At 41.6% G+C, this 27,554-nt stretch overlaps 1 protein-coding gene across 1 annotated transcript in view; it reads right to left on the bottom strand.

Annotated features, from left to right (window-relative positions):
- The window catches only part of NEDD4 (NEDD4 E3 ubiquitin protein ligase), a 1,779,469-nt gene that overhangs the window by 542,406 nt on the left and 1,209,509 nt on the right, over positions 1 to 27,554 (bottom strand). The window contains exons 12-13 of the mRNA XM_044078965.1: positions 2,205 to 2,259; positions 2,051 to 2,109 (exon numbers count right to left, since the gene is read on the bottom strand). Coding sequence (XP_043934900.1) covers positions 2,051 to 2,109; positions 2,205 to 2,259 — 114 coding nt within the window. The remainder of the gene's footprint in view (positions 1 to 2,050; positions 2,110 to 2,204; positions 2,260 to 27,554) is intronic.

The following is a 27,554-nucleotide window of genomic DNA, read 5'->3' as shown; positions in this document are numbered from 1 at the left end:
CAGGGACCAAAGAGTTTTCATAAAGTTAACGCCTTGATCAAGGCAAGCATTTGTTTATATTTATATGCTTGCATCTGTCCTTGGTGTCTCACATACCTTGCATTTTTATCCATCAAGAAACTGCTTCCCAAGAAAAGTCAGAGGAGTCTTTGATGACTGACTCCTTTGGAACAGGGAGGGAGAAGAGGAGACATGGCTTTAGGTATATCTGCGGTCTCCACCAAGTAACTTCTCTTCTGACAAACCCCAGCAGTGGGATCTGAAAAGGCAAAGGGTGTTGGTGCAGTGACCAAAAGACCCAAAATCCTAAAGTACTCCCTCTCAGTCACCAACGTCTAAATAAAAAACCCCTAGAAATAATAGATCTAGATCTTTCTGTGGAAGAAAAGCTCTTTGAACTGTGGTGTTAAGTTGACATCCCAGAAACACAACCCTGTGAGAAGGAGTCAAGAAAGACGTTTGAATGTTCTCTTGGAATCACAGCTTATGTAACAGATCTCTCACCCTGTATTTTGTTGAGACTGCTTATTTTGTTTCTTACCAAAACTGGATAAGGTGTTAGAGAATCCTTTGAAAAACTTGGAACAGGACAGCTGAAAACATTTAGAAATTCCCTATATCAGCTTACCCTTTCATTACATTTTTGATCACCTCTGCAGCAGTGAGACCAAAATCTAAATCTCTATCCAAAGGAGAATTTAAAATCATATTTTTAAAATATGGGAGGTTTTGAGAACCTCCTCAAAACAGTACTGTAGGCCACAGCCCTTGAAGAAGTATCAATAGGGTCATACAGACACTGTTAACAATGCTTCCAATAAACTAATGAAGAACGAAGATCGACTACCAAGTGTTCACTGAGACTGCGTGATTAAATTATTGTCTTTATCCAAGGCTTTCATCTAAAAGTTTCTTTATCACAGGTTTCTCAACAAAGACTAGGAATGGAGATGACCTGAACGGCCCTTCTGATTTAGAATTACAAACCGGGCATAACCAGCCAAATTAGAGCTACATCAGGCTGGTTGTTACTTTAACATATCTCTGCCAGGAATAAAATAGAATAAAAAAATAAACTCTGGCATTTTAACTGGGATAACTGCTTTTTTACTAGCATGGTGGGAATTTTTCCACACTACTGTTTAGTATTATCTAGTTATTTTGCAGGTTTCTGAGCCAGGCAGCTGTCTCCCATTTCACTGGTAGAAGCTAACAGCGTGGACATCAACTTTCTACCATATCAGGACCAATACAGAGACACCCAGACTCCTAGAAATATCCTCCACAAGACCGGATTGACATTGAGTGGCTAAGCTCCTCAAAGTAAAACAAACAACATTTCTCTGCAAAAAAAAAAAAAATGTTTTCAGTTACTTTTTACAACTTTTAGCCTACAGAAAAAAGAGCACTCACATTTAAAAGTACAGTAGTCTTGTGGCAGTCCATTAAAACACAAACTCCTAGCATTCAAATAACTTTCCTAAAGAGGAACGTATTAATAAAAGACAAACATTATTGAATGGAAGTTTTTTTTTTCCCAAGGGAGCCTATCTACCCCGCAAAGGAACAACACAAGCCAACCTTTTATCCTCAAAAGCCTCAGAGGGGCGTACTCTTTGGTGGCAGTAAAGCTCAGAAGGGTTTGGCACCCAAACTCCTCTTTTAGTCAGCTTAGCTCATGCTGCCAGACAGTCTGGGTGTGTGGAAGGTGCTCTGAAGCTTTCGAAGCTGGCCGGCTGTTTTATCCTTTGCAGGATATTGCAGCGGTGATCAATATAATGAATATCTGTGGTTAACAAAAAATTGTAATGCAAGAGGAGTATTCTTTGTGAATACAGAAGAGCAATGTGTTATATGTAAGAATAAATGAAAATATGCACCAAGTACAGAAACTGCATACATTATCAAGCATGATCAGCACAGCCAGAAACAGTCAGTAGTAAGGAACAGCCTTCCTCAGAATTATCAGTAGTAAAGAAATTAACATTAATCAGTATCATCGCTACAAAAGAATTGTATGACCAATAAGAAAACAAAGAAGAAATCTTACCGGTCCAGTTATTGCTACATTTTGTAACCGAGGATCCTCCCACTGAGTGTTTTTTGTATCTGCCAAAAAAAAACAGTAATAAAAGAGTCACTGCTTAAAAACTTTTCAAGAAAAAAAGTATAAGCATTTTATTGATGAGTGATATTATACGCACTGTGATCTATATAAAACACTCTTCCATCGCTGTGGATTCTTTCTTCCCATCCACCCTAAAGAGAAAAGAAAATGTATTATACGAACAATTGTTTTGACAAATCATTAACAGAATATGAATTAACAAGAACAGTTGAGTAATTACCTATATAAAAATGTTTAAGATATACCACTGATGAGCACATAAAAATTCCAACACAATTATAGCTGAGAATATCAGCACTGCTATCACCCAGGTGACACTAATGTCCTTAAGAAAACAATGAGTTAGCAGTTTTGAAAATTACCTACAGAGTACTGTCAGACATACTGGGTGAGAAAATGACTGCAACTAAAGAAATTATTCTTTTGAGCTGGGATATAGATCTGAATTGTCTAGACATACTAAGTCCTTATTAAGTTTTAATTCTGTTCGCTGCCAAAAAGCAATTACTAGAAAATGGAAATCAAAGTTTAAACCAACTGTATTTGAATGACTAAATACTACAAAACAGTTAAAAGGACTGGAAGATGGATCCTTAGAAAAGAGAAGGAGCAAATTATACAGAAATAAATAGAAACTGTGGGAACAATATTTTAGAATAATGCTGAGAAGGAGTGAGGTTTAAGGGAAGATAGTAATTCAGCAATTTTTGCAATGTTGGGCTGATAATAGTTACAAAGAAAAAATATGGTTTGTTTTTTCTGCTAATGAATGTTTCTTCATGTCTTAAGTTATAATTTAATAAAGGTGTTTAAAGCTAGCCACTGCATTTTATGGCACTTTTACAATGTACTATCCAAATCTGTATATTGCCCATTCACTACTAGCCTAGTGCTGTTATGTTTTGCTACTACCTTTGAGATCCTCACCCCCATGAAATTGCCCCAGGCAGATTACTTGCAGCAGCCTGTTAGAGTGTTTTCCATACAGCGGTACAGCAGTGTACCGTGCGAGGTTGTCTTCAAGCAGATTGACTGAGTGAATACAAATTAAACTGCTATGCATGTAACTGGATCCTCGACGCAATACTTCTCTGAATACCAAGCTAAAAGTTTTAAGGATGTAACAGCATTTTTAGTAAGCATATTGCTGCTGAAGGTGTATGATATATATATATATATACACACACAACCACACATACGTATATACTAATAGATATATATATATATATATATATATATATATATATATATGTGCACACAAATACGTTGTGATACAATGGAGCTGGAAGACCTGTCATTCAGTGAATTGGCCTGTGGGTGAATCCAAAGTAATCCTTGGAGGAAGAGGACTTTTACAAGAAGAGAAAAGCTGGAAACAAGAGATATTTGCCTCTCATTGTAGAGGGATTACACAACATTAAAGGTGGAGCATGGTCAACAGGAACAACACAGGCAGGAGCCTGATATTCAGGGAAGGACCTGTATAAGAGAGTTATGTGGGTGGGAGCCTGAAACTCCAACAACAGCCTATTCAAGAGAAGAATTCAACAGATCAGAAAACAGAGAAGACTCAGCCAGGGATGGGGGTGGGGCTGAGAACCAGAGAATCCAATGGGGTCTTAAGTAAGACAGCATGATGTTTGGCCAGAGCCACAAGCAAGGAAGGCCTGTATATTTGGTTTACAGGAGGTTGATTAAGAACTACGAGGTACTGAACTTTTGTAAATTATTGAAGCTCTGTCATTTGAGAACTAGTAAACATCTGAAAGCATTTCAAAGAGTTATCAAACCTATGCAAAGATGAGACTTGTTTAATTCAACAAATGCATGATTTAATATGTAAAAATGAAAGTTATGCGCTTACCATAACACTAGATCCGTGTTGCCTCTCTCCATCCATCTTGTGGGTCATCCACCTTGTGGCAGCCTCAAATCTGTACTTGCTTCTCCAGCGCTCAAGCTCTCCTTTTTTTCTAATGCAATATGCTAACACCACTCCCCAGGTCAAGTTTGCCCATAACACAGATGGAAACACCCCTGAAAAAGGGAACCCCCCCCAAAAAAAGAATAACAAGAAGGCAACAGAATGGCAATAGGAAGGCTTCAGGTAGGGTCCATCATAGGTTCAGAGGTAAGTACTAGGCCAGCTGCCATTGCAGACCATTTTAAGCATAGCCAATTCCCGTTTTGGTTCTTGAATTAATGTTTGGTGTTAGATTGTCCTTACCCATCCTAGGTTAATAATTATATACCCATAGTGAGAATAACTGGGATCATACCATAGATAATTTGAGGGAACCCATACAGGGGATAAAGCATTTAGAAGCTGCCTCTATCCATTAGTAGCACAAATGGGCAATCTTGGGATAAAGTTTCTATTACTCATCCATAGATCCAAGTTGTGCTTGAATATGGACTGGGAATAGCTTTGTTTTACATGGATGGGGAGTCTGTTCCAGAGCAGTGGTATCCTGAATGAGATATATCTCTCCCTGAAAACAGTGCTTTTGATGTTGCAGAAGAAGTTTAAATCCCTGGACTAAGTATTCTGATGCCATCTAACTTGCTAATGTGCAGTAAATCCATCAGTAATGGGTTGGAGGATGGCTAGTATGCCAGACACAGGTCACTTATTAGCTCTCTAGGATACTGAGTATAGTGGCAAGGCTATGATGCAGTTGATGTAGGACATAATGTTTAAACCTTGTATCCTTGTACTAAGGTATCTTTGTGAGTGCTCAAGTTGTTGCATGTGTCTGGACAGTTATATATGTCAGTGTGAATATTACACTCAATGATTGGCCTAATGAGGGCTGAGTAAACGGGGAGAATAGCATCATTAGCTCTAGTTGCAATCCCTTTGTTTATAAGCTGAGCAATATAAAATGACTTTCTTAGAACAGTGGACACATGTTGGTCGAAAGTTAGGTCACTGTTTAAACAAGTTCCCACATCCCAAACAACTGGTTCAGCTCTCGAGGGTAAGTTGTCAATGTGGCAGTTCAATGGGGTAGATGACTTCCCAATGAATTTGATAATGAATATTTTGGCATTAAGTTTCAGTTCATGATTCTGGCACCAGTTATCTGCTTGGGGCAAACCTTAAAACAGGATGGTTAAGTCATTTGAGGATTCAATGACTGCTCTTAACTTGCAGTCATCTGCAAACGTAGTCAGCCAGTCCCCCATGATCCCCCTGATGAGAAAACAGAATTGTGACAATCTGGAAAGGGAACAGGAGGGTGAATAAAAATAAAGCAGTTTCACAGCCACTTGAACTAGGTGACTTTAGATACTTTCGACCACAATTTTGCTCTTGCAAAAACACAAACAACTGATTATCCTTAAGGTATGCAAAATTAATTCTCCTTGGGTAGGATGATAGGAGAAAGGCAGGAAAAGTTTTAACTTTATTCAAGGAGGACTCTGTGGCACCTTTAGGCACAAAGGTACGGTTAGGTCTGTGGGTCACTATCTTTGTGAAACAAATAATAGGGATGCCTGCAAGACAAAGCTTGTAATTCAGAAATTCATCTGATGGATGTTACAGCCACCAAAAGGCAAGGTTTTTCAAGAAGGAAACTTCAATCTGGCTGAAGAAGCAAGCTCAAAATTAAGGTGCTTGAGACCTTGCAACAGCAAAGTCATGTCCCAAGGAGGAGATGGATCTTTGATTTATTTACTTATTTATTTGCATTTGTTTACCGGGAAAGTCCACTGGGCCAAGCAGAGCCCATTTTTAGTGGAGACCTGGGGAGAAATGCTCCACAAAAAAACGCATAAAATATAAAGTATATCAAGGCACATTGTACAGTATCTACATAATAAAGTAAGGAAAAGAAAAAATAAAAATTGTTCAACAGTAGTACAATTAGACAATCACAACAGTAGATACACACTTAATAAAATAATAGAATAATCTAAATGAATCCAATACAATGTTGACATAGACGTATGACTGAATGTGAAATGTTAAGCACATAAATAAGGAGTAAGATTTAGAGCAAGGGAAAACAATAAGAGTCTACAGTAGAAGATGTAGTATAAAAGATAAATGAATAGAAGAATATGAGAAGGTACATGTGTGAAGTTAGAATGATTATACTAGAGTTAGGAGGGGTGGGAGTAGGAAATTACTGTCAGAAAGAGAAAAAAAGAATACTTGTTGAATGGATAAAAAGATACAGAGGGAGAGAAAAAATGTTAATGAATTTCAGGTATACAGAGAGAAAAATGTGAGTAAAGGTAGAAAAGGAAAAGTAGGATGACATTAAGATCTAGGTAATGACTGGAGGAGGCTTAGTTCAGTTACAAATCCAGATGGAGTGAATGGGTGTACGAAGTGTGTTTTTCTGATATGTGGCCTCAACAAAAAAGTGCCATTAAGAAAAGCTGCTTTGTATATGTTTAGGGATGCTATGGATGTTTCATTTCATCTCAGATAACAATTAGACAGAGCTGCCAGTTGAATCTTGACGGTAGAAAAACTTGCGGTCATATGGAAAAGACCTGTCAAAAAATCCAGTATAGATGGTAGAGGTACAGAAAAAGGATCAAGTCCCTTATCCAATGTCCATATGAAGAACTTTTTCCATTTACTCTTGTAGACTTTTCAAGTGGAAGGTTTCTGTGATACTGTTAAAATATGGACCACTCTACATGGTAGTGTGGAATCACTGGCCATCATTGGAATTGCATATAGCTAAGTTAAGGGATTTTATATCAGAATGAATCTCAGCAGAGAGATGAGATAGAAAATCTGTATTGAGATAATCAGAGAGGCTGCAGCCAACTGGCACAGAGTGTCAGGTGTAGTATATAACAAAAGAATGTCAAAGAAGCTGAAAAGTAAGGAGGTTGGCAAGAAGGACCACCCTGGAGGGCGATGAGCCCACTCCAAAAGCAAAACACCTTCTGGACAAGGGATGTCAGTGGGCAAATTCCCCCTTTCTCTCAATGACTCCATTAACTCACCAAAAGTGGTGTGCCTCAGGAAGAGATTAAGGGGACCCTTCTCCTTCATCAAAGTCGGTGACTTTCAGTGAATGACTCCAGTGGGATTCAAGTGTCTCCTTTTACACTTACACCCTTCAGGTGAGGATGGAATTGAACAGTCAGATATGTCTCTGGTCCCCTGAGGAAGGGAAAGGTCAAGACCATTAGGATCAGGCTACCACCTGGAAAAATTATGAGCGTTGATGTCTGCAGATACATTTTTGAAGTCTGTGAGGAGCTTAGGTAAGAGACACATCGCAATCCTGAGATGACTGCCAGACCAATATCTTCTCAAATGCATATAATGGAGCTAATGGCACCAATGGAGATGGTCTCTTATCCAGCCCCAAATCCAAGGCCAACAGATTAGAAGACAGAAACCCTGGTGCCGATGGCTTGGTCACGTCTGAGGCCACGACTGGAGCTAAGCTATCAAAGGCACGTGCATACAAGGACAAGGACAGATTCAATAATGTCAGAATCAAACTCAGTCCTTGATGAACAGTGTCAACCCCTTGGCTCTAGGACCCCATCAACTCTACAGGCTTCAGAGTCAAATGGATCAGAGAAACTGTCAATGCTGAAGATCTCAAAGCTGTCAACACCAAGAGGGGAATGGTTAAAGGTCAACTTAGGTCTGAAATCTGGACAGAGAAAGAACAACAGTAAGGGGTGTAGATGGGTCAGCTCTTTCTGTCTGTCCTATCAGTCGAGGGGGGAAGGAATGACTCCCATATCTACCTAGGGTTACACAAAGGTTTTCATCATCTCATACCACTCTATGTCAGCAACACGTCTGAACCTAATATACACTACAGATGGTAATATTGAGAATGTGAACCTAGAGAGCTCCTTCTTTGCAAATTGATACCCTGGAGAAGAAAGTCATTTCAGTGAATGATCAGAGATAATGATGGTCTTGGAGTCACTAGATGAAGGAATTAGAAGACAGGGCCTGGACAGGTTCAAAATAGTCTGAGTACAGAAAAGAGAAGGTCCCATGGCATTGGCAATCTTAGAGTCTTTCAAGTTTGACAAGGTTACATACCAAAAAGTGTACTCTATTCAATAATAGGTCTAATAAGGGAGGAATATACTGGAATAAGGAACTTCTTTGACTTAGATGAGATACCTTGACAGATAAGGTGTGTGATGATGAAGGGTTTTCAAACTATGTCCAAGACATGGTGGTCAAAGGAGAACTAACTGTCAGCATACAGTGGGTATAAAAAGTGTACACAACCCATGTTAAAATGCCAGGTTTTTGTGATATAAAAAGATGAGACCACAATAAATCATTTCAAAACTTTTCCCACCTTTAACGTGACCCATAACCTGTACAATTCAACTGAAAAACTGAAAAACAAAAAATCTGTTAGAGGAAAAATATAAAAAATAAAAAATGTACAATAAGCTGGTTGCGTAAGTGTGCACACCCTTAAACTAATACTTTGTTGAAGCACCTTTTGATTTAATTACAGCATTCAGTCTTCTTGGGTACACACCTGCCATCAATTAAAGAGACTCTGACTAACCCCAAATAAAGTTCAGCTGTTCTAGTAGGATTTTCCTGACATTTACTCAGTTGCCTGCTACAAAAGCAAAAGCCATGGGTCGCAGACAGCTTACAAAGCATTAAAGGGATGTCATTGTTGAAAGGTATCAGTCAGGGTACAAAAAATTTTCCACAGCATTGGATATGCCATGGAACACAGTGAAGACAGTCATCAAAAAGTGGAGAAAATATGGGACAACGGTGATGCTGCAAAGAACTGGACGTCTCTCCAAAACTGATGAAAAGGCAAGACGAAAACTGGTCAGGGAGGCTGCCAAGAGACCTACAGCAACACTGAAGGAGCTGCAGGAATTACAGGCAAGTACTGGTTGAGCACTACATGTGACAACAATCTCCTGTATTCTCCATATGTCTGGGCTAAGGGGTAGGGTTGCAAGATGGAAGCCTTTTCTTACACAGAAAAATATCCAGGCCCAGCTAAAATTTGCAAAACAATACATCAAGTCTCCCGAAAGCATGTGGGAAAATGTGCTGAGGTCTGATGAGACCAAGGTTGAACTTTTTGGCCACAATTCCCAAAGATACGTATGGTGCAAAAACAAAACTTTGCATCACCAAAACACCACCATCCCCACGGTGAAGCATGGTGGTGGCAGTATCATACTTTGGGGTTGCTTTGCTTCAGCTGGAACTGGGGCTTTAGTCAAGGTGGAGGGAATTATGAACAGTTCCAAATAACAGTCACTTTTGGTCCAAAACCTTCAGGCATTTGCTAGAAAGCTGAAGATGAAGAAGAATTTCACCTTTCAACATGACAGTGACCCCAAGCAAACATCCGAATCAACAAAAGAATGGCTTCACCAGAAGAAAATTTAAGTTTTTAAATGGCCCAGACCTAAATCCAATAGAAAGTCTGTGGGGTGACCTGAAGAGGGCTGTGCACAAGAGATGCCCTCACAATCTGACAGATATGGAGTGGTTTTGCAAGGAAGAGTGGGCAAATATTGCCAAGTCAAGATGTGCCATGCAGATAGACTCTTACCCAAGAAGACTGAATGCTGTAATTAAATCAAATGGTGCTTCAACAAAGTATTAGTTTAAGGGTGTGCACACTTATGCAACCAGTTTATTGCACATTTTCTATTTTTTATATTTTCCCCTAACAGATTTGTTTGTTTTTCAACTGAATTGTACAGGTTATAGATCACATTACAGGTAAGAAAAGTTTTGAAATGATTTATTGTGGTCTCATTTTTTATATCACAAAAAATGGCATTTTAACAGGGATGTGCACACTTTTTATATCCACTGTATCTACCTTGGTCTCTGAAACTAAGTCTGTTTTGGGAAGGGGCACTATTGATGTGTTAAGAGGCAAGGGTAGGGGCTTTATCATAGATAACAGTACCTCGTTTCTTGGCAAGTAGGCGGAGGCTGTGGCTGATACACCAGGTACTGGTCTGATCTTGTCTCTGGTGAAGAATATGAGTGTTGCAGTGTGTGGAATTTGACAGCTGCACCCCAATCTGTAGTCATACTTAATTTTAGTAAGGCACAGACACTGGATGTCTGATTTTACTTCTGAAAAGAAGATACTAACTAGGAGGCAGCCTAAAATAGGGCCTTGTGAAAAACCACTGGTGGCATCCATTTGACTAGAAGGGGTACCCCACTAAGTCAGATTACTATCTACAAGACAGAATAATGTTAATATTGAGGCAGGACAGATTTGCCATGACACTCACATGGGTAATAGTGCTACAGGCCTTGGTAACAACAAGGTAAGCCATATGGACTGTTACATTTTAATCTACAGTTTGTTTTTGCCATTTATTGTTACTGTCCTAGTAATGTTATCAAGCCGATACACATTACATAACATATTAAAACAGCCATCAATATGCTTGTGAGTTCTGAAGATTTCACACTTTGCAATCTCCAAAATCCAGACATCATCATTTAATCCTTACCCCCACCTACATTTTTCACCATTTTCTTTTCCTTCATGCGTCTCTAACCACAGCATTTGCAACTACTCAAACTGTCCTGTGGCAGTAAAAAAATAATCCTTGTCATCTACAAATCCCTATTTACCTGGGACCTGTGACAGAAATCCCTGCTTCCATCTCACTCATCTAATTTACTCATTCATTCTACTTTCTCCCCCATCATCCCATTCTCTTCACTCCAGTACCACAACCTCTCTCATCACCTTCCTACCTTCTCCATCAATGTCATCCCTCTTATCTACCAGGTCTTCCCTCCACCCTCCCCATCTTCATATACAGATCTTATCTTCCCACTACACCTCATTCTGTATCCCTCTATCAACCCACCTCTGTCATCCATGCATTTTTACTCTGCTTCTTGATTTTTCACATCAATATCCTAATATACAACTTTCCCTATACCCACTATCACTCCCCCTCTTACCAAATTCTACCTCCACTAACTCCTTAAATTGGTGACAAATCCTCACTACCTTTTCCTCATTTCCTTCTTCCCACACCTCCTCTTTGTTGTACCTCCCTCAACAACCTCTCAGACCCCTGATCTAGTTTTCCTTCTGCCTTCATATTTCCCCCACTCTGTCCCATCAATGTTCCTCATGAAGCCACCTTCTCCCCATCACACTTTCCCTTCCATCTATCTCACTCTCTCTGTCTCTCCCTACCCCACCTCATTTTGGGAAATCACCTTCACCAACATTCCTTGCATCTACTTCTCTCCAATGTTCTGGGGTCCATCTCCACCCTGTCTTAAACCCCTCTTTCCAACTCCTTTTGCATTTTCACCCAAGTTGACTGACAGTTTCCTTTCCACCTCATCTATCTTCCCCCACCATTTCCATATTTATAATGATCCTGCTCAGCTGACTAGTTTGTTTCTTCTCATTTTGTGAAATGGTACATCCCGACTCACTACTCTTTTTCTCCAGCCACACATCCTGAAGCTGGTAGCTCATCGTCCCCTTTCTCAATAACCTCTGATTGACCCTAGGGAATTCCATGGCCACAAACATTCCATGCCAATTTGGTTCCAGCACTATATTAAAATTCCCCAAAACAACAGCAGCAACAGCCCTATCCTCATCTTGCTTCACCCTCAGCAATGTCTTAATCTAAGCTTCCATTACTTTCTCCCTGCTCTCATTAGGCCAGTAGAAAAACACTACCTCCCCGGCCCTTACCACTCTCCTTACATTTCTCCTGCTACTGTTTTGCTTCCCTTACCAACATTCCTGCTACCTGTTTCCCCTTATCCATAGTACAATTTATGCCCAACCACTGAAAACCCTTCTGTTTCATCTTCTTCTCCTTTCACCTCCTCATCTTCAACTTTTACAGCTCTTCCCTTACTAACTTCAACAGTGCTCTCCCACCCTTGACAGGATCGTTTGTTTATTTTATTTTACCTGGTTATGAGAGCACATTAACAATTAATAGTAGAAAAGAATAATAGAAAATCTATTACAAAGTATGTCTAGTACATTAACATTGAACATCATAATAGTGGTAAAATTGAGTTAGTTCATCATTGTAATGTAACAAATTGTGATACAACATAATACTTATAGAAGAAAGTACTGCATAACTGGTAAAGTGTGATTACGTTTTATCAATATAAAAGTTGTAAAACTAACTTACGATACAGTAAATGTTTTCCCAGGTGTTGCCTATACACATATAAACAAGTAGGATTATAAGTACCTACAGTAATACACTGCCCACATTAGCCAGTGTCTATGATGCAAGTACCTTTCGCAATAAAATGCCCAATGCAGCTAGTGTCTCTTACTTTCCTTCTGGAAATATTGCCTAAGATGTTTTTTGAATGTTTCTACAGTTTCATTTTTGTAAGTATGTAGCAGTTGATTCCATATGGTGGGTCCTAATCTGGAGAAGGCTTTCTCTGTGGTAATAAGTTTAAATCTAGGAATGACAAGTGCAAGTTCTTTTACATGGCTGCTTCAAAGGGATTTGTTTTCTGATTTGGAGTAGTCTTTTAAGGGATGACAATAGCCTAATGTTATAATTTTAAACATCAGAGTACATACTAGACAGGTGCGTCTGTTAGTAATAGGCAGCAAATGTGCCTTTTCATATAAGAAGAAATGGCGACAGCTTAGAGTTGCAAGTGGAGCAAATCATAGTATTTTATTTTCAGCACCATGAAGTGTTTGAGTGTTATGTATTGAGTGAAGAGCAATCATGGGAAATACATATTCAGTCTTGGGTAACAGGATATTTCTGACCATGAATGCTGCTGGTGAAAGAAGGTGTGATAATTAATAACATGATTTTACTTGTGTTAGGACCTTGGTTGTAATGCTGTCAGCATGAATGTGGAAGTCTAAAGCAGGGTCAAATATTACACCAAGGTGATTTTATTGGGCAACATTTATTTATTTATTGGCATTTGCTTACCGGAAAAGTCCACTGGGCCAAGCAGAGCCCATTTTCAGTGGAGGCCCTGGGAGAAAAGTTCTACAAAAATACAATTAGAATATGGAGAGCACCACAAAAAACATTTTGAGTATATAAAGCACAGAAGGAAAAAAATTCTTATGCAGTACTGCATTTAGAATATATAAATACACTTGATAAACTTAATTACATTATAGTACAACTACAGTTGATGTAGTAGTATGGGTAAATACAAAAAAAATGCTTAGCATTTGGTATAACGTTCCTCTTTGAGTCTTTTATAGGTATTGCAGGTAGAGAGGCCAATGTCTTTCAGAGACAGAAAAGCATAACATTTGTCCTAGTACTATTAATTTGAGGTACACACATTCCACAAACACTGCTCCCCCTCCTCTGCAGCTAGGTCATTAGGGCTCTTGGGATACGCCTCTTGGCCCAACTACACACCTCTCCTGAAGAGTATGGGGTCAGCTGCAATTCGCAGTGCTCACCTTAGAAGTCAACCCTTACAGTACTCCCTTTGGCTTCTCCTCCCTCCATACCTACCATCTCCTTTGACCTCCCTCTCTACCATCTTTATTAGACTACATGTAGTCTTGGTTTGCCACTCTGATCCTTCTAAACCAGACCTGGCTCCCTTCATGAAAACATCATCCAGTTTCCAGTGCTTGTGGTCATATATAGCTCCCCCTCCACCTCCCTACTGCTTCTTCAGATAGTGTTCTCCTCCACAACTTTCACCATAAAAGCATTTGCTGCCACAAAATACTCTAGAATACATTTAATATCCTCTGCATACACACAATAAGCCCTCTTTTTAAAGAGTTGCTAACCACAAATTAACCCATGCACTGTTTAAAGACATACATTCTAGAAAGATCGTCTTACAGTTAATCATCCACATGCTCTAACTAGCCATATGAATCATAATTACATTCTTATTTACTGCCGCCATCTAGTGCACCTCACAATGTTTCAAATAAGTCTTCTACATTTTCCTGCATCTGCCCATGCTTTTACCCCAATCACTGTTTTCAATTCAGCATCCCTGACAACTCTATACATCTTCATTTTACTACTAAGTACATACACAATTTCAATAATAAAACATTATCAATTTATATACATTAGCCCTCCTATATTAACACAACTCTGGAATTGCCTACCCCTCCTGTAATTCTGTATTTGAACACTCCTCCTGAGTCCATCTCATTTGCTCACTTAACCGAATACAGTGAGATTATATTCTGAGTCTAGTGTTCACTCTACATAATACAGAGAGAAGATTTGAGAAGGTCAACCCACTTAGGTTGTTCCTTTCTCTCTCCTTGCACTTTACTAACAAAAAAAAATTAATCTGCTTTTACTGTATTTGTGTTTCCTCCTAATTTATTTTGCTTTTGCCTCTTCTTAAAAGTACTCAAATTTATTTATTCTGCTGCACTTATGGCTGCTTGGTAGCAGCCTGATTAAATTGCAACTGTTATTCTAAGTCTTTTGGTTTAAGCACTTGGGCTTCATACCGGTTGGTTTACATTAAGGTTTGTGGTCTGCACTGTTGTGGCAGGACAGGTAGCTTACATCCTTCTAAGTTGGGAATTGCTGATTGAAAGCTCAGTGTCTGCTATTCTAAAAGTGTATTAGTTCTGGTTTAAGCACTTGGGCTTCAGGCCAGTTATTCTGCATTAAGAAGGTTTGTGGTCTGCACTCTTGTGGGAGGAGAGGCTGGATTCTGCCCTTCTGAGCTGGGAATTTCTGGTCACAGGCTTATTGTGCCTGCTTATTCGAACTGTTTCTTTCTGAAATTGGTCCACCTTGTTGCTGTAGCATAGGACCAGATTCAGGCCTGCTGAATCTAGCTTTGTTTGTATAACTTGAGCACTGATTCAGGCCATCTTTTTTGGAGAAGGTTCCCCTGCACCCTATTAGATGGAGTGTGCAGTTCGAACTTGTCTGATTGAAGACTGCTGGAACAGGGCTCAGTTTTGTGTTTTTTCTGGTTAATTGGGTAACTTGTTTAAATCAGATTGTTCATTTTCTATAGCTTTATTTATATATATATATATATATATATATATATATATATATATATATATAGATAGATATACATATATATATATATATATATATATATATATATATATATGTATATAAAACAAATTGCACTTTATTCATCTGCTTTTACTGTATTTGTAAATGAAACAAAAGTGCTACAGGCAGGTGGCTAAAAACAAACAAATTTATTCAACAATAAACGTGAAGCGCTTTTCGTCAGGTCAGTGACTTGACTTCCTCAAACATCAAACATGTTCTCAAACCATTCCTTTATATGTTGGTTTGATTAATTAATCTGAATATGCACCAATCAGACAACATCCCTTCCCACTGATATAAAATGCAATATAGTCTTAAAAATACAGCGTGAAATAACCATACACAAAATAAAACATAACATTCCCTTTTAGTGTGTACAATATAATAAAACATTCAAATACACTAGACATTAAATGCCCTACATATTAAAATTAAAGCTGAGATAAAACAAGATAAAATACGACAATGTCCCTCAAAACTATACCACATAACCTCTATCTCTAAACTTCTTAATTTCAAAATACACGTTAATGAAATCACTTCATTCAGGCCAGGATAATGGTAAGCATCCAAGCGTAACTGCCATAAAACCTCTTGCCTCTCCAAAATAAGGGATGATAGTCCTCCCCTACACGGTTCCAGGGCAACCTGTTCCACCACCCTGAATCGAAAGGAGTGACCCAAGTTGGCAACACAGTGTTTCGCCAACGCATATTCTACCTTGCCCTTTCTGATGTATTAATCATGTTCGTATACCCTCTCTTTCAACTTCCTATCAGTCTTACTGATATAGAAAGCTGGGCATACTCTGCACTGGGCAAGGTATATGACCGATTTAGAGTTACAATTGAACCTGTTATGTGTGGTGTACACTCTGTTCCTTATTAAAATGTACTCCCTGATGCCATAAACCTACACATATTACAGGCTTCACATCGGTACATACCAGGTGTTCTAACCCTCATACTTCTCTTACTCTCCAAAACATTCTTCAGGGTCCACCCTGTACTATCATTAATAATGGAGAAGGTGATTTCAAACTGTATAATTTTTCGGATGTGGAGATTGGTGCTGCACTTGTGGAGATATTCTCTAAGGGTTTACCGTTTGTTCCTTTATGCCATTTTGATTTATGTAGAACTATATTAGATGTGAAATTATTTGCATGTAAATTAAATCTACGTGTTTTGTTAGGTAATAATCAGATTGAGAATGATACTTTGAGTGCCTAGCTTGTTCAACCCACCCTTGCACCCACTGATTAATCTGTTTGAACAGCTTTGCGAAATGGAATTGAGAGAATTAGTGACGCACAGACATGGAATTGTGGAATGGAAGACCTGTCCCTTGAAGCCCTATCTACTTTGTAATGTGTGATAAAGGTATGAGGCTTAGACCAAGTGGCTGCAGCGCAAATATTGTCAAGGGGCAATTTAGCCTGAAAAGCAGAAGAGGTAGAGACAGCTCTGGTAGAATGAGCTTTTGGTTTGTGTATTAAAGGCATGCTCATATTCTCATAAACAAAGGATATGCAATCGGATAACCATTTAGATAAGGTTGTTTTAGCCACTGGATTGCCTTCTCTTGCTTCTGAGAAGGATACAAAAATTTGGTCTGATTTCCTAATATCCTTAGTTTTGTCAAGATAAAATCTGAGCTGTCTGTGAACATCAAGTTTGTGCAGCATGTATTCCAATTTCCTGGAGTGGTTGGGGAAAAAGACTGGCAATTCAATGACCTGATTAATATTTGACTCAGAACAGACTTTAGGTAAAAATGAGGGGTTTGTTCCGAGAGATACTCTATCAGCATGGAAGATCATGTAGGGTGATCTGATAGATAATGCTTGAAGTTCTGACACTCTGTGGGCAGACGTAATGGCCACAAGAAATATTGTTTTCCAAAATAAAAATTTTAAATCACAAGAAGATGCTGGTTCAAAAGAGGGAAGAATAATTTGAGACAGCATAAGGTTTAAATTCCAGGGAGAAAAGGGAATTTTGATCGGAGGTCTCATATGGCTCATAATATTTGAGCCACCAAGACGAAGGTGAAAATCTGAGACAGCAGCTAACTGAACTCGAACTGTAGCAGCTGCTGCCCCTTCCTTAAAAATCTTTGTTAGAAATTCTAAGATCGAAGATAGCAGAGCTCGGAAAGGGTCAATGTTCTGCGCGTTGGCCGAAATTGAGAACCTTTTCCATTTACTGCCATATAATTTCCTGGTAGATGGCTTGTGAGAAGACAAAATAATATGTCTTGTATCTTCTGAAATTGAATGATGCCTGGCAATTAGGGAAAGTGGATTAGCCAAGCAGTCAGTTTGAGGGACTGCAGAGAAGGATGCAGATCCCCTGACGGGTGAGTCAGAAGGTCCGGAACTGGGTCCAGGATCCATGCCAACAGATGATGGTGGAGAAATGGAAACTAAATCTGTCGAGGCCAGTAGGGGGCTATGAGTATAACAGTCCTTCCCAACGATTTTGCTTTCTGTAAAAATCTGGGTATTAATGGGAAGGGTGGAAATAAATAAAGAAGACTCGGGGGCCAAACATGTAAAAGTGCGTCTCTCGGGGGATGACCGGGAGGTGGTATTAGGGCAAAGTAGCTTCTGCATTTTGAATTGATGTGGCTGGCAAGAAGGGCGCAGCAAGGTTGGCCCCATTTGCAGAAAATCAACTCCGCAACCTGTTGTTTGAGAGACTACTTGTGAGGGAGTAATATTGCCCTGCTTAGCTTGTCCGCTATCATGTTGGATTTCCCAGGGATGTGCGTTGCTAACAGAAAACGCTGGGATGACACAGCCCATTGCCAGACCCTGAGGGCTTCTCAACAAAGGGGGTAAGACTTGGTTCCGCCCTTCTTGTTCACGTACCAGACTACTGACATGTTGTCGACCTGAATTGCAATAGTCCCTAGAGGGAAAGAGTCCTGAAAGTACTGTAACGCCAGAAGTACCGCTCTCAACTCTAGAACATTGATGTGCAGATGTGATTTTTGATCTGTCCATGTGCCTTGGGCAGTCTTTCCCTGAAAATGCCCCCCTCCACCCTATCAGGGAAGCGTCCGTGGTCACAGTGGCTACTGGGGGGGGGGGGGACAAAGGGTCTTCCGATTGTGACATGAAGAGACATCAACCACCACCAAAGGTCTCTACTGCAAGAATCCGTGATAAGAATCATGTGGTGCATTGGTAGTTTCTGGTAATACCGCTGAGCGAAGAGGAGCCATTGAAGAAATCGCATATGCATCCTTGCGAGTGGTATAGCCAGGATTGCTCACCATCAAACCTAGTATGTTCAATAACTCCGCTGCTGTAGCTTTGTTCTTCGACACCAGTGAGCTGACATTTTGGCAGAGAAGAGAGACTCTTTCAACAGGGAGACGTAGAGTGGTAGTTGAGGTATCTAACTCTGCTCCTATAAAAACGGCATGCTGAGATGGCGATAAGGCAGACTTTTCAAAGTTGATTGTAATGCCTAATTGATGGCAGAGTGTTAAAGTGTATTGTGCTGCCTGAGTCAATTGATGCCTGGTGGTAGCGGTGAGGAGCCAATCATCTAGGCATGGAAACACTTGTAATCCTAGACATCTCAGGTGAGCCGTGATCACTGCCATGCATTTGGTGAACACTCTAGAGGCTGTAGTGTGACCAAAGGGCAGGGCTCAAAACTGGTAATGACTGGCTCCCAGCCAGAAGCGCAGATGATCTCTGGAGCGTCTGTTCATCTTTATGTGATAGTACGCATCCTTGAGCTCTATGGAACACATCCAATCACCTTTCCCTAAAAAGGGAAGAATGGACTGAAGCATGACCATTTAGAACTTCTCTTTCTTTACGAACTGGTTGAGTCTGTTAAGGTCCAAGATAGGTGTCCAGTCCCCTGTTTTCTTTGGTACCAAAAATAATCTTGAGTAAGTTACGAATCCGACTTGGTCTGCTGGGACTGGTTGGATTTTCTTTATAGGAATGGGAGGGGTAAAGAATGGTATGAAATATCCTCTGGAAATGATGCTTTGTACCCAAGTATCTGATGTTATGTTTAGCCAGGCTTCTGGGTACAAAGACAAGTGACCCCCGACTGCCTCCAGAGCTGAACAGTCGGGCCCCCTTTCAGGGGTGCTGGTAGGACTGACCGGAGAATTGACCCCTGTCACCCTGTTGCTGCGGACCCCTCTGTCACGGGGGCGGCGTCTTCCGTTATAACCCCCTCCTCTGCCTCTAGAGGGGGTTTCTCCACGTGTGTCCTGAAAGGATGCCTGAGTTTTTCAGAACCACATCCCCCCCCCCAGGGCCTTTGGGGGTAGGGCCGAGTGGGGGTGGAAAAATGGACCCCAACGGCAGATAAGGTCTTGCCTTCCTGCTCACACCTGGTTAAAGTTTCCTTTACTTTGGGCCCAAACAGTGATGAGCCATTGAATGGGGTATTAATAAAGGAAGACTTAAAGGGTTCTGCAAAGGAACAGAGACGCATCCAGGCTTGTCTTCGAAGACCAATGCCCGAACTAGTGGCTCTACTCGAACCATCAGATGCATATGATATGAGACGCATGGACGAGTTCATCACTGAGTTTAGGGTAGCAAGCTGGGTGTTGACTTTGTCGGCCACTCCTGCAGCTACCTAGCTCTTTCAGGAGATCTCTCTGTAGTCTTGTAAAATGGGTTAAGTAGTTCAGTGATCGCAGAGAAAAAGTCGCTGAACTACACATGTGCTTCCCATATCTATCCATAACCCTAGAATCTCTGTTAGGGGGATGGATAGAAGAGGATGTTTCAGATACTTCCTTTTTGGTGGCTGCAGCTACCACCATGGCATCAACAAGCACTCCTTTTGTCAAAAATGTCTTGTCCACTGGTGCAGATATGAATTTATTGGGTCTACGAGAGACAGGTTCCATGGCCTCCGGTGACTCCCACGCCTTACGAGAGATCAGTTCCATGAGCTCGTTGTAAGGCGGAGACAAGCAAGAAGTGGAAGGTTGAGACCCAAAAGCCTTCAAGAGCACAGACTCATCCTCAGTACGGGTCTTGGACTGCCAACTGCCCCTCTGACTCAGGATCTCTAGTATCACTGCAAAGGAGATATCCTCAGAGGGGGATTCAAGGGGACCCTTCTGACTCATCTAAGTCCGTGTCAGATGTCAAAGACTCCTGTGGGGAGTCTAAGTGCCTCCTCTTGCACAGTCTCTTCCTGGGCACCTCCTCAGTGGGAGGATCTGGGAAGGTCTCAGAAGAGCAGGGGACGCCCTGTGGAGGGACTTGAGGCTTGGGGTCTCTACGCTTAGAGGGATCGGTAGATAAAGAAGCAGACACAGGAGCTTGAGGGGAGAGAGAAAGCTGAACCAATGCTGACATTGTCTTTGGAGACAAAACTCTCCTCATAGCATTGAAGGCACCATGGCTCCGACGATAAGGAGTGGACGGACCCAAGAGTACCGCCCAATCCTCCCACACCGAAACCCTGGGCTCCGAGCCCGAGGTAGGAGCCGAGCTCATCTGAGCCGAAGCCCCTAGAGGAAGAGTCGGCACCGACAAGTCGGTGCGACTATCCTCCCTGGACCCGAAGGGAGAGCGTCGACTCCTAGAGACCTCGGTCGGCGCCGAGGACATCCGAGTAGATGGAGCCGATAACACTGGTGTGGGTATCGGCTCAAAGGTTTCGACCACCATCGGTTAAATTTCCTTCGGCTCCAAGAGTCCAGTATGGCTCGGAGGAGGAGTAGACAAGTCCGGTTCCATGGTCTTCGGTACCGACAAGCTGGTCAGGGCCGACAACAATTTGGCAAGTTGTGGTGCCTGTAAAAGCTTCTGCACTAGCTGATCCATGTCCAAATCTGAAAGGCTGACTGAAAACTTGGCTGAATGCACCGAAGGTGCTGACTGGAGCAGAGGTGAAGAAGGAACTTCAGAGACCAGCTCCAATACTGAGAGCTGGCTCTGAATCAAAGGTACACTCGGTTCCGATGACGGTGGAACCGATGACCCTCCTTCTGAAATCTTAGCTTTTTTTGAGACCTTATCTGAAGACTTGGATTTTGAAGATTTGGATGACATACTAGCACCCTCATGGCTACTCAAATATTCCGAAAAAGATTGCTGTAGCAATCCACTGTCTATAAGTTTCCTCCTTCTCTCCAAGAGAACTCTTGATGAAAAGGAGTGGCAAATGCTACAGGTGTCTTGGAGGTGTTTAGCCCCCAGACAGTAGACACATTGAATGTGTCCGTCAGTGACACACATTTTCTGCCCACAATCTGGGCATTTTTTGAATCCCGATTCGGGATGGGATTTCTCCCCATCATCCAACATAATTAAGTGAAAAAAGCAGTAAATTACATCCACAAACAACTAAGCCCAAACCTGGCACTAACTATAACAGTATTATATATATTTTAAACAAAAAATACAGATACAAATATAGGGCTAAAAGGCCCACAGAAAAACCTGACTATTATAAAGATTAATAGCAGAGAAAAGGGGCTTAAGGCCTACACAAAATAAGAAGCCAACAAGGCCCTAACTTTTAAACTATTTCTACTATCTAGAGAGTAAATATAATAGTACTAACACACACTATATATATTAAACAAAAAAGAAAACTTTTTTATAGACTTGCTGTTAATTTGTTTCTAAATGGTCCGAGCTAACTGGATCACCGAGATCTCTCTTGCCGTGGCAAACTAGATCTGAGGTAATTCCAGCAGTGCATTTTGGGATAAGGGGCTCAATCTACTGGCAAAACTTGAGCTTGCTATCGGCCGTGTCAGAGCTGAGGATCGGCTCCAAACCCATCAGTGAGAATAAACGGCAAGATTTAACAACTTCACATGGGAATGTTATGTTTTATTTTGTGTACGGTTATTTCACTCTGTATTTTTAAGACTATATTGCCTTTTATATCAGTGGGAAGGGACGTTGTCTGACTGGTGCATATTCAGATTAATTAATCAAACCAGCATATAAAAGGAATGGTTTGAGAACATGTTTGATGTCTGAGGAAGTCAAGTCACTGACCTGACGAAAAGCGCTTCACGTTTATTGTTGAATAAATTAGTTTGATTTTAGCCACCTGCCTGCAGCACTTTTGTTTCATTTACCAGTTCATATTAATTTTGTTTGCTTTACTGTATTTGTGCTTCTTCCTACTTTACTACTAGGGGCATTGACTACAACTCTGAACTGAGATATATAACAATAAGCATATTTTTATGCGTATTTAAAGTGTTTTTTTGATTGTATCTGCTTTATTTTCTGAAAAAAATATATATACTTGTTTCACGCCTTTCTAAGCTAGTATAGTCCAGTTTTCAGGTTAGTGCTGATTTCAGGGCTGTGTTATAAATCTCTGTGTTTGCCCATACCTTACTTGGATAGAAGGAAGTTTCTCTGTTCGCCTGTGAGAGAGGGGAGGTTTGAGCAGCCTATCTGTCCCTGTAAGAGCAGTTTCAGCCCAGAAAGTAGTAGTTTATTGGCTAATTTCTATCTCTTTCATTTCCCTGCTATAAAAGCTGCATTTGCCTGGTTTTGCTCCACAAAGTCTCCTCTTCAATTTTTCCCTTGGAACTAGACAAACTTCAACTTAAGCACTCAAGCCATTCATTTCTCAGCCCGGCTCAAAACTCATAGCAAGCACTTATAAATCCTAGCGCTACAGAAGGACAAGGCTCTCTATTCGACCTTACCAGCCATTCAGTAAAAAGTTTACTGTACCTATCCAGGCATGTCCAAAGGGCAGTTTCAGGTGTACTCTCCAGTCCAACAGGTGAATCTGGGCATTTTGAGGCAATGTTACACATGCCTCATGTACACAGACAACCCTCTCCTCCTACCACCAAACACTAATACATGTGAGAGATGCAATTATACAGCCAAACTGGAGGCTAAGCTCTCTCAACCCAAGACTGGATCAGACAGTAAAGAGGAGAAGGGAAATACTGACATCACACCACCAGTCTCACAAAGACCCATTAAACCAGCACTGGCAAAACACACACATAAATACACGAAAACATACACGGAGGCTCTAAATAAAAATCTGCAAAAGCAACAGAGCCCTCCAAAGCAGATTTCCAAGCAACCTCTACCCCCCAACACAAGCCATGAAACACATACTTCACAAAACCAGTGTGCCACACAATCACAGCCCTCAAAACAAAATAACATACCCAACATACTAGTAATAGGTGACTCTATAGTCAGGCACACTGACGTCCCACTCACTAGGCTGAATAAGGAAAAGGTTACTGTTAGCTGCCTGTCGGGTGCCAGGATCCGCCACATAACACAAGCACTCATGTCACTCCAGAACAAGTACAAATACGACTCTGTCATTGTCCATACTGGTGTGAATGACCTGAGCCGTACCTCCATGGACTACATGAAAAGAGACATGGAAGATCTCTCTGATCATGTAGCCCAGGCTGGTATGACCCTGACTCTGAGTAGCATCCTGCCCTCACCAAGAATGATACCACAGTATAAAGAAAAATTATCAGTTTCAACAATTGTCTAAGTTTCTGGTGTCATTCAAAGGGGATCCAGTGTCTGTCTGCCTGGGATTACATGCTCGACAAGCCACGCTCCTTCGCTAGAGATGGCTTGCACCTGTCACCCTTAGGCTTTTGAATACTGGCCAAGGCTCTTGCCACCCCCATGGTGCCTTTTTAGGCAAGGCTCAAAAGACAAACCCACCACCGTAAATAGCACAAGTAACAAAAATCTGAGGGTAATACTACTCAATGCCAGAAGTCTAAACCTCAAAATGCATGCATTCGAGGCACTCCTCAGTATGGAAAAAAATCGATATATGTACATTAACAGAAACCTGGTTTAAGGCTCCAGAGAGCACCCCAGCACTACCAGGCTATAACTCATACCATACATTTCGGCCACAGAACCTGGACCGAAATACAAAAGGCGGGGGAGTATCCATATTCATCAAGGAAACCCACACCTCCAGGTTAGTGGCACAGCACTATGCTTCAGAGATTATCCATGTGCAACTAACAATGGGCAAGACTGCAATTCAAACTGTAGATTGCTACTGATCACCCACCATGTCCCAGGACCCCCACTCAGCATTTCTGGAAACACTGGGTAACATTAAGGTCCTACCAAACACCCTAATATTGGGTGATTTCAACTACCCAAACATTAACTGGGAGAACTACTCAAGTACTAACTCCCTTGCCCAACATTTCCTAAAATTTATAAACTCAAACGCTGTGGAACAACAGGTCAACAGTCCCACCAGAGGTGACAACATATTGGACTTGGTCATCACCAACATGGGCGACTGGTGTTCCACACTGGAGGTCAACCCCTCGCTGGTTAGATCTGACCATAAACAAATCACTTTGGATAACCACATTCCGCCCCCACCCCCGGAAAAGGAAACCACCATGAAAAACTTTTCAAAAGCAAACTTCACGTTACTTAAGACGGAGGTGGAAAGTTTCAAAGCCCCCATGCTAAAGGATAACACTGTCCAAGCTGCAAAATCCATTACTAATGCATTCTATGGGCACCTACAAGAATGCATGGATTGTGCTATCCCAAGGAAAAACCAAGACTCACTCCTCTAAGAGAAGGAAACCAGTCTGGTGGACCCCTGCCATAAACAAGCTATACAATAGAAGGAAGAAACTAGTACAGAAAAGAGTAAAATCCCAAGAAGGGAAGACATCCCTGATCAGTATCAGCAAGAAACAACGATCCCTCATAAAATCGTCCAAGGTGAGCTTTGAAAGAAAACGTGCCAAGGACTCCAAAGATAACTACAAGGCATTCTTTAGATATGTCAAGAATTTAAGTGGCAATGCTCAGATCAGCTGGGAGTTAGTGCAGAATGGCACAAAATACACTGAACCAACCGATATTGCCAACATCCTGGCAGACAGGTTCAGTGCAAACTTCACCCCCAAAAGGGTCCATAACCATACCAGAAGAATGTAGAGCCCCTGAAATCACAGACACTCAGGTTAAAATAGTCCCCTCCAAAGCCAAAAACACAGCATCATTGGGATTGGACGGTGTCCCAGGCTGCGTCCTACATGAGCTCAAAGATTAACTAACCCCTCACCTAAACACACTGTTCAAACTCAGCCCCTCCACAGGCTACGTACCCATAGAATGCTGCACAGCAACGGTTATTCCGCTCCACAGAGGTGGAGCCACAACAGACCCCGGGAACTATCGCCCTATAAGCCTGACTAGCTTGGTCTACAAGGTTATGTTGCGCATCATCAACATGGAACTCATTAACAGAGACACTGGGAACCTCCAAACACTGGACCCTACCCAGTTCGGCTTTGTTAAGGGCAGATCATGCTTCCTAAACCTGGTGGACTTCTTTGAGACAGTTACCAAGGCTATAGACAAGAGAAAGGTGGCACACACAGCCTACCTAGACCTTGCAAAGGCCTTCGACACCATTCCCCATTCTAGTATTATGGACAAGCTCACCAGCCTGAACATAAATCCCTATGTACTACTTAACACCGAATGTGTGATAAGAGACCGTGGGACCCAGGTGGACAGTAGTCTCTCCTTTGATAGTCACATCGCCACAGTAGTCAGAAAGTCCTTCTACGTGGCACACCTCATCATAAAAGGGTTCTCATCCAGGAAAAAAGAGGTCATTGTTCCAATCTACTCGACACTCATTAGACCCATTATAGAGTACAATGCCCCTTTTGGAATGTACCTCACAAGACATCTGCAGCAGCTGGAAAGGCCACAGAAGTACCTCACAAAGAGGATTACTGGCCTCAAACAAATGCCCTACAATGACCGCATCAAAAAACTCTAGCTTTACTCCGTAGCATATCGCCTACTCCGAGGTGATCTCTGCCTAACATATAAAGCTATGTCAAACCCAGAGCTGTTGGACATGCTACACCTAAAGAAATCCCAATCCCTCCGAGCTATACGCTCTAGGGACCTAAACCTTGTCACCACAGTAAACAGGACATGCTGGAGGGATAGATTCCTGTCCCAGAGACTTCCCATACTCTGGAACACGCTACCCATCTGTGTCAAGTAAAGTTATTCATTAGCACTCTTCAAGAAAAATCTTGAAGAGTGCATGGGAAATAGGAAATACACCCTGGGGATCACTTCTGTGTCTATGCTCAACAGTGGCACAGGAAAATAACGTTATTGGGTGGCGTAAGCCAGGGAACCTTGTTTGCTTAGGCTTACGTAGGCCCTTGGGCCGATAGCCTAGTACATACCTATGAACCCATGTCACAAGATGGGTTGCCAATTGTCTCACGGACAGAACCCACATGGTGAGAGTTGTGGGAGCTAGGTCTGACTCTAAACCGGTTACAAGTGGCGTTCCCCAGCGCTCAGTCCTAGGACCCCCTCCTGTTCGGCATATACTTCTCAGAGGTACAGACAAGCACAGGAGGACTATGGCTGACCAAGTTCGCAGACGACTGCAAACTAGGGGTATAATTGACTCACTGGCTGACACAGACATCCTCCAAAAGGGTCTCACTGAGACGGATACCTGGTGTCAAAATCATGGCCTCAAGCTAAATGCCAAAAAGTGCATAGTTATTCCCTTTGGAAATAACAAAGTGCCCACAAATGACCACATAGGTGGTAGCCCCCCAAATATGGAAAACGCAATAAGGGATCTGGGGACCCAAGTAGATAGTAATCTCTCCTTTGATAATCACATTGCCAAAGTGGTTAGAAAATCCTTCTATGTGGCCCAACTAATCATAAAAGGGTTTGCATCCAGATCAAAAGAGGTCATTGTGCCCCTCTACTCATCACTCATCAGACCCATCATAGAGTATGACGCCCCATTTGGGATGTACCTTACAAGACACCTGCAACACCTGGAAAGACCACTGTAGTACCTCACCAAGAGGATCACTGGTCTTGACTAAAGAAACACCAGCTGTACTCGGTTGCATACTGCCTGCGCAGAGGTGATCTCTGCCTCACATACAAGGCCATGTCCAACCCAGAATTGATGGACATGCTCCACCTAAAGAAAACCTTATCCCCTCAAGCCACATGCTCTAGGGATCTAAACCTCACCACAACAATAAATAGGATGTGCTGGAGGGATAGATTCCTGTCCCAGAGAATTCCCATACTTTGGAACAAGATTCCAATCTACATTAGGCAGAGCTCCTCGCTAGCACTCTTCAAGAGAAACCTTGACGAGTGGATGTGAAACAGAAAGTTTACCCTGGGAATCAGTTCAGTGGCTCTGCTGGACAGAGGCACAGGGAACTAATCTAAGGGGGTGGTGAAAGCCAACACATTCTGGCTAGGCTTATAAATGCCTTTGGGCAAATAGCCTAGTACCTACCTATGAACCTATGAATAACTACATCCTCAAGCTTACAGTGCAGTCCAACTTGCAATGAC

This window comes from Protopterus annectens, chromosome 7.part1 (assembly GCF_019279795.1).
Source record: "Protopterus annectens isolate FY-2018-M chromosome 7.part1, PAN1.0, whole genome shotgun sequence".
NCBI lineage: Eukaryota > Metazoa > Chordata > Ceratodontiformes > Protopteridae > Protopterus > Protopterus annectens.
Note: the sequence above shows the minus strand (reverse complement) of the source record. Positions and strands in the feature narration are given on the sequence as shown.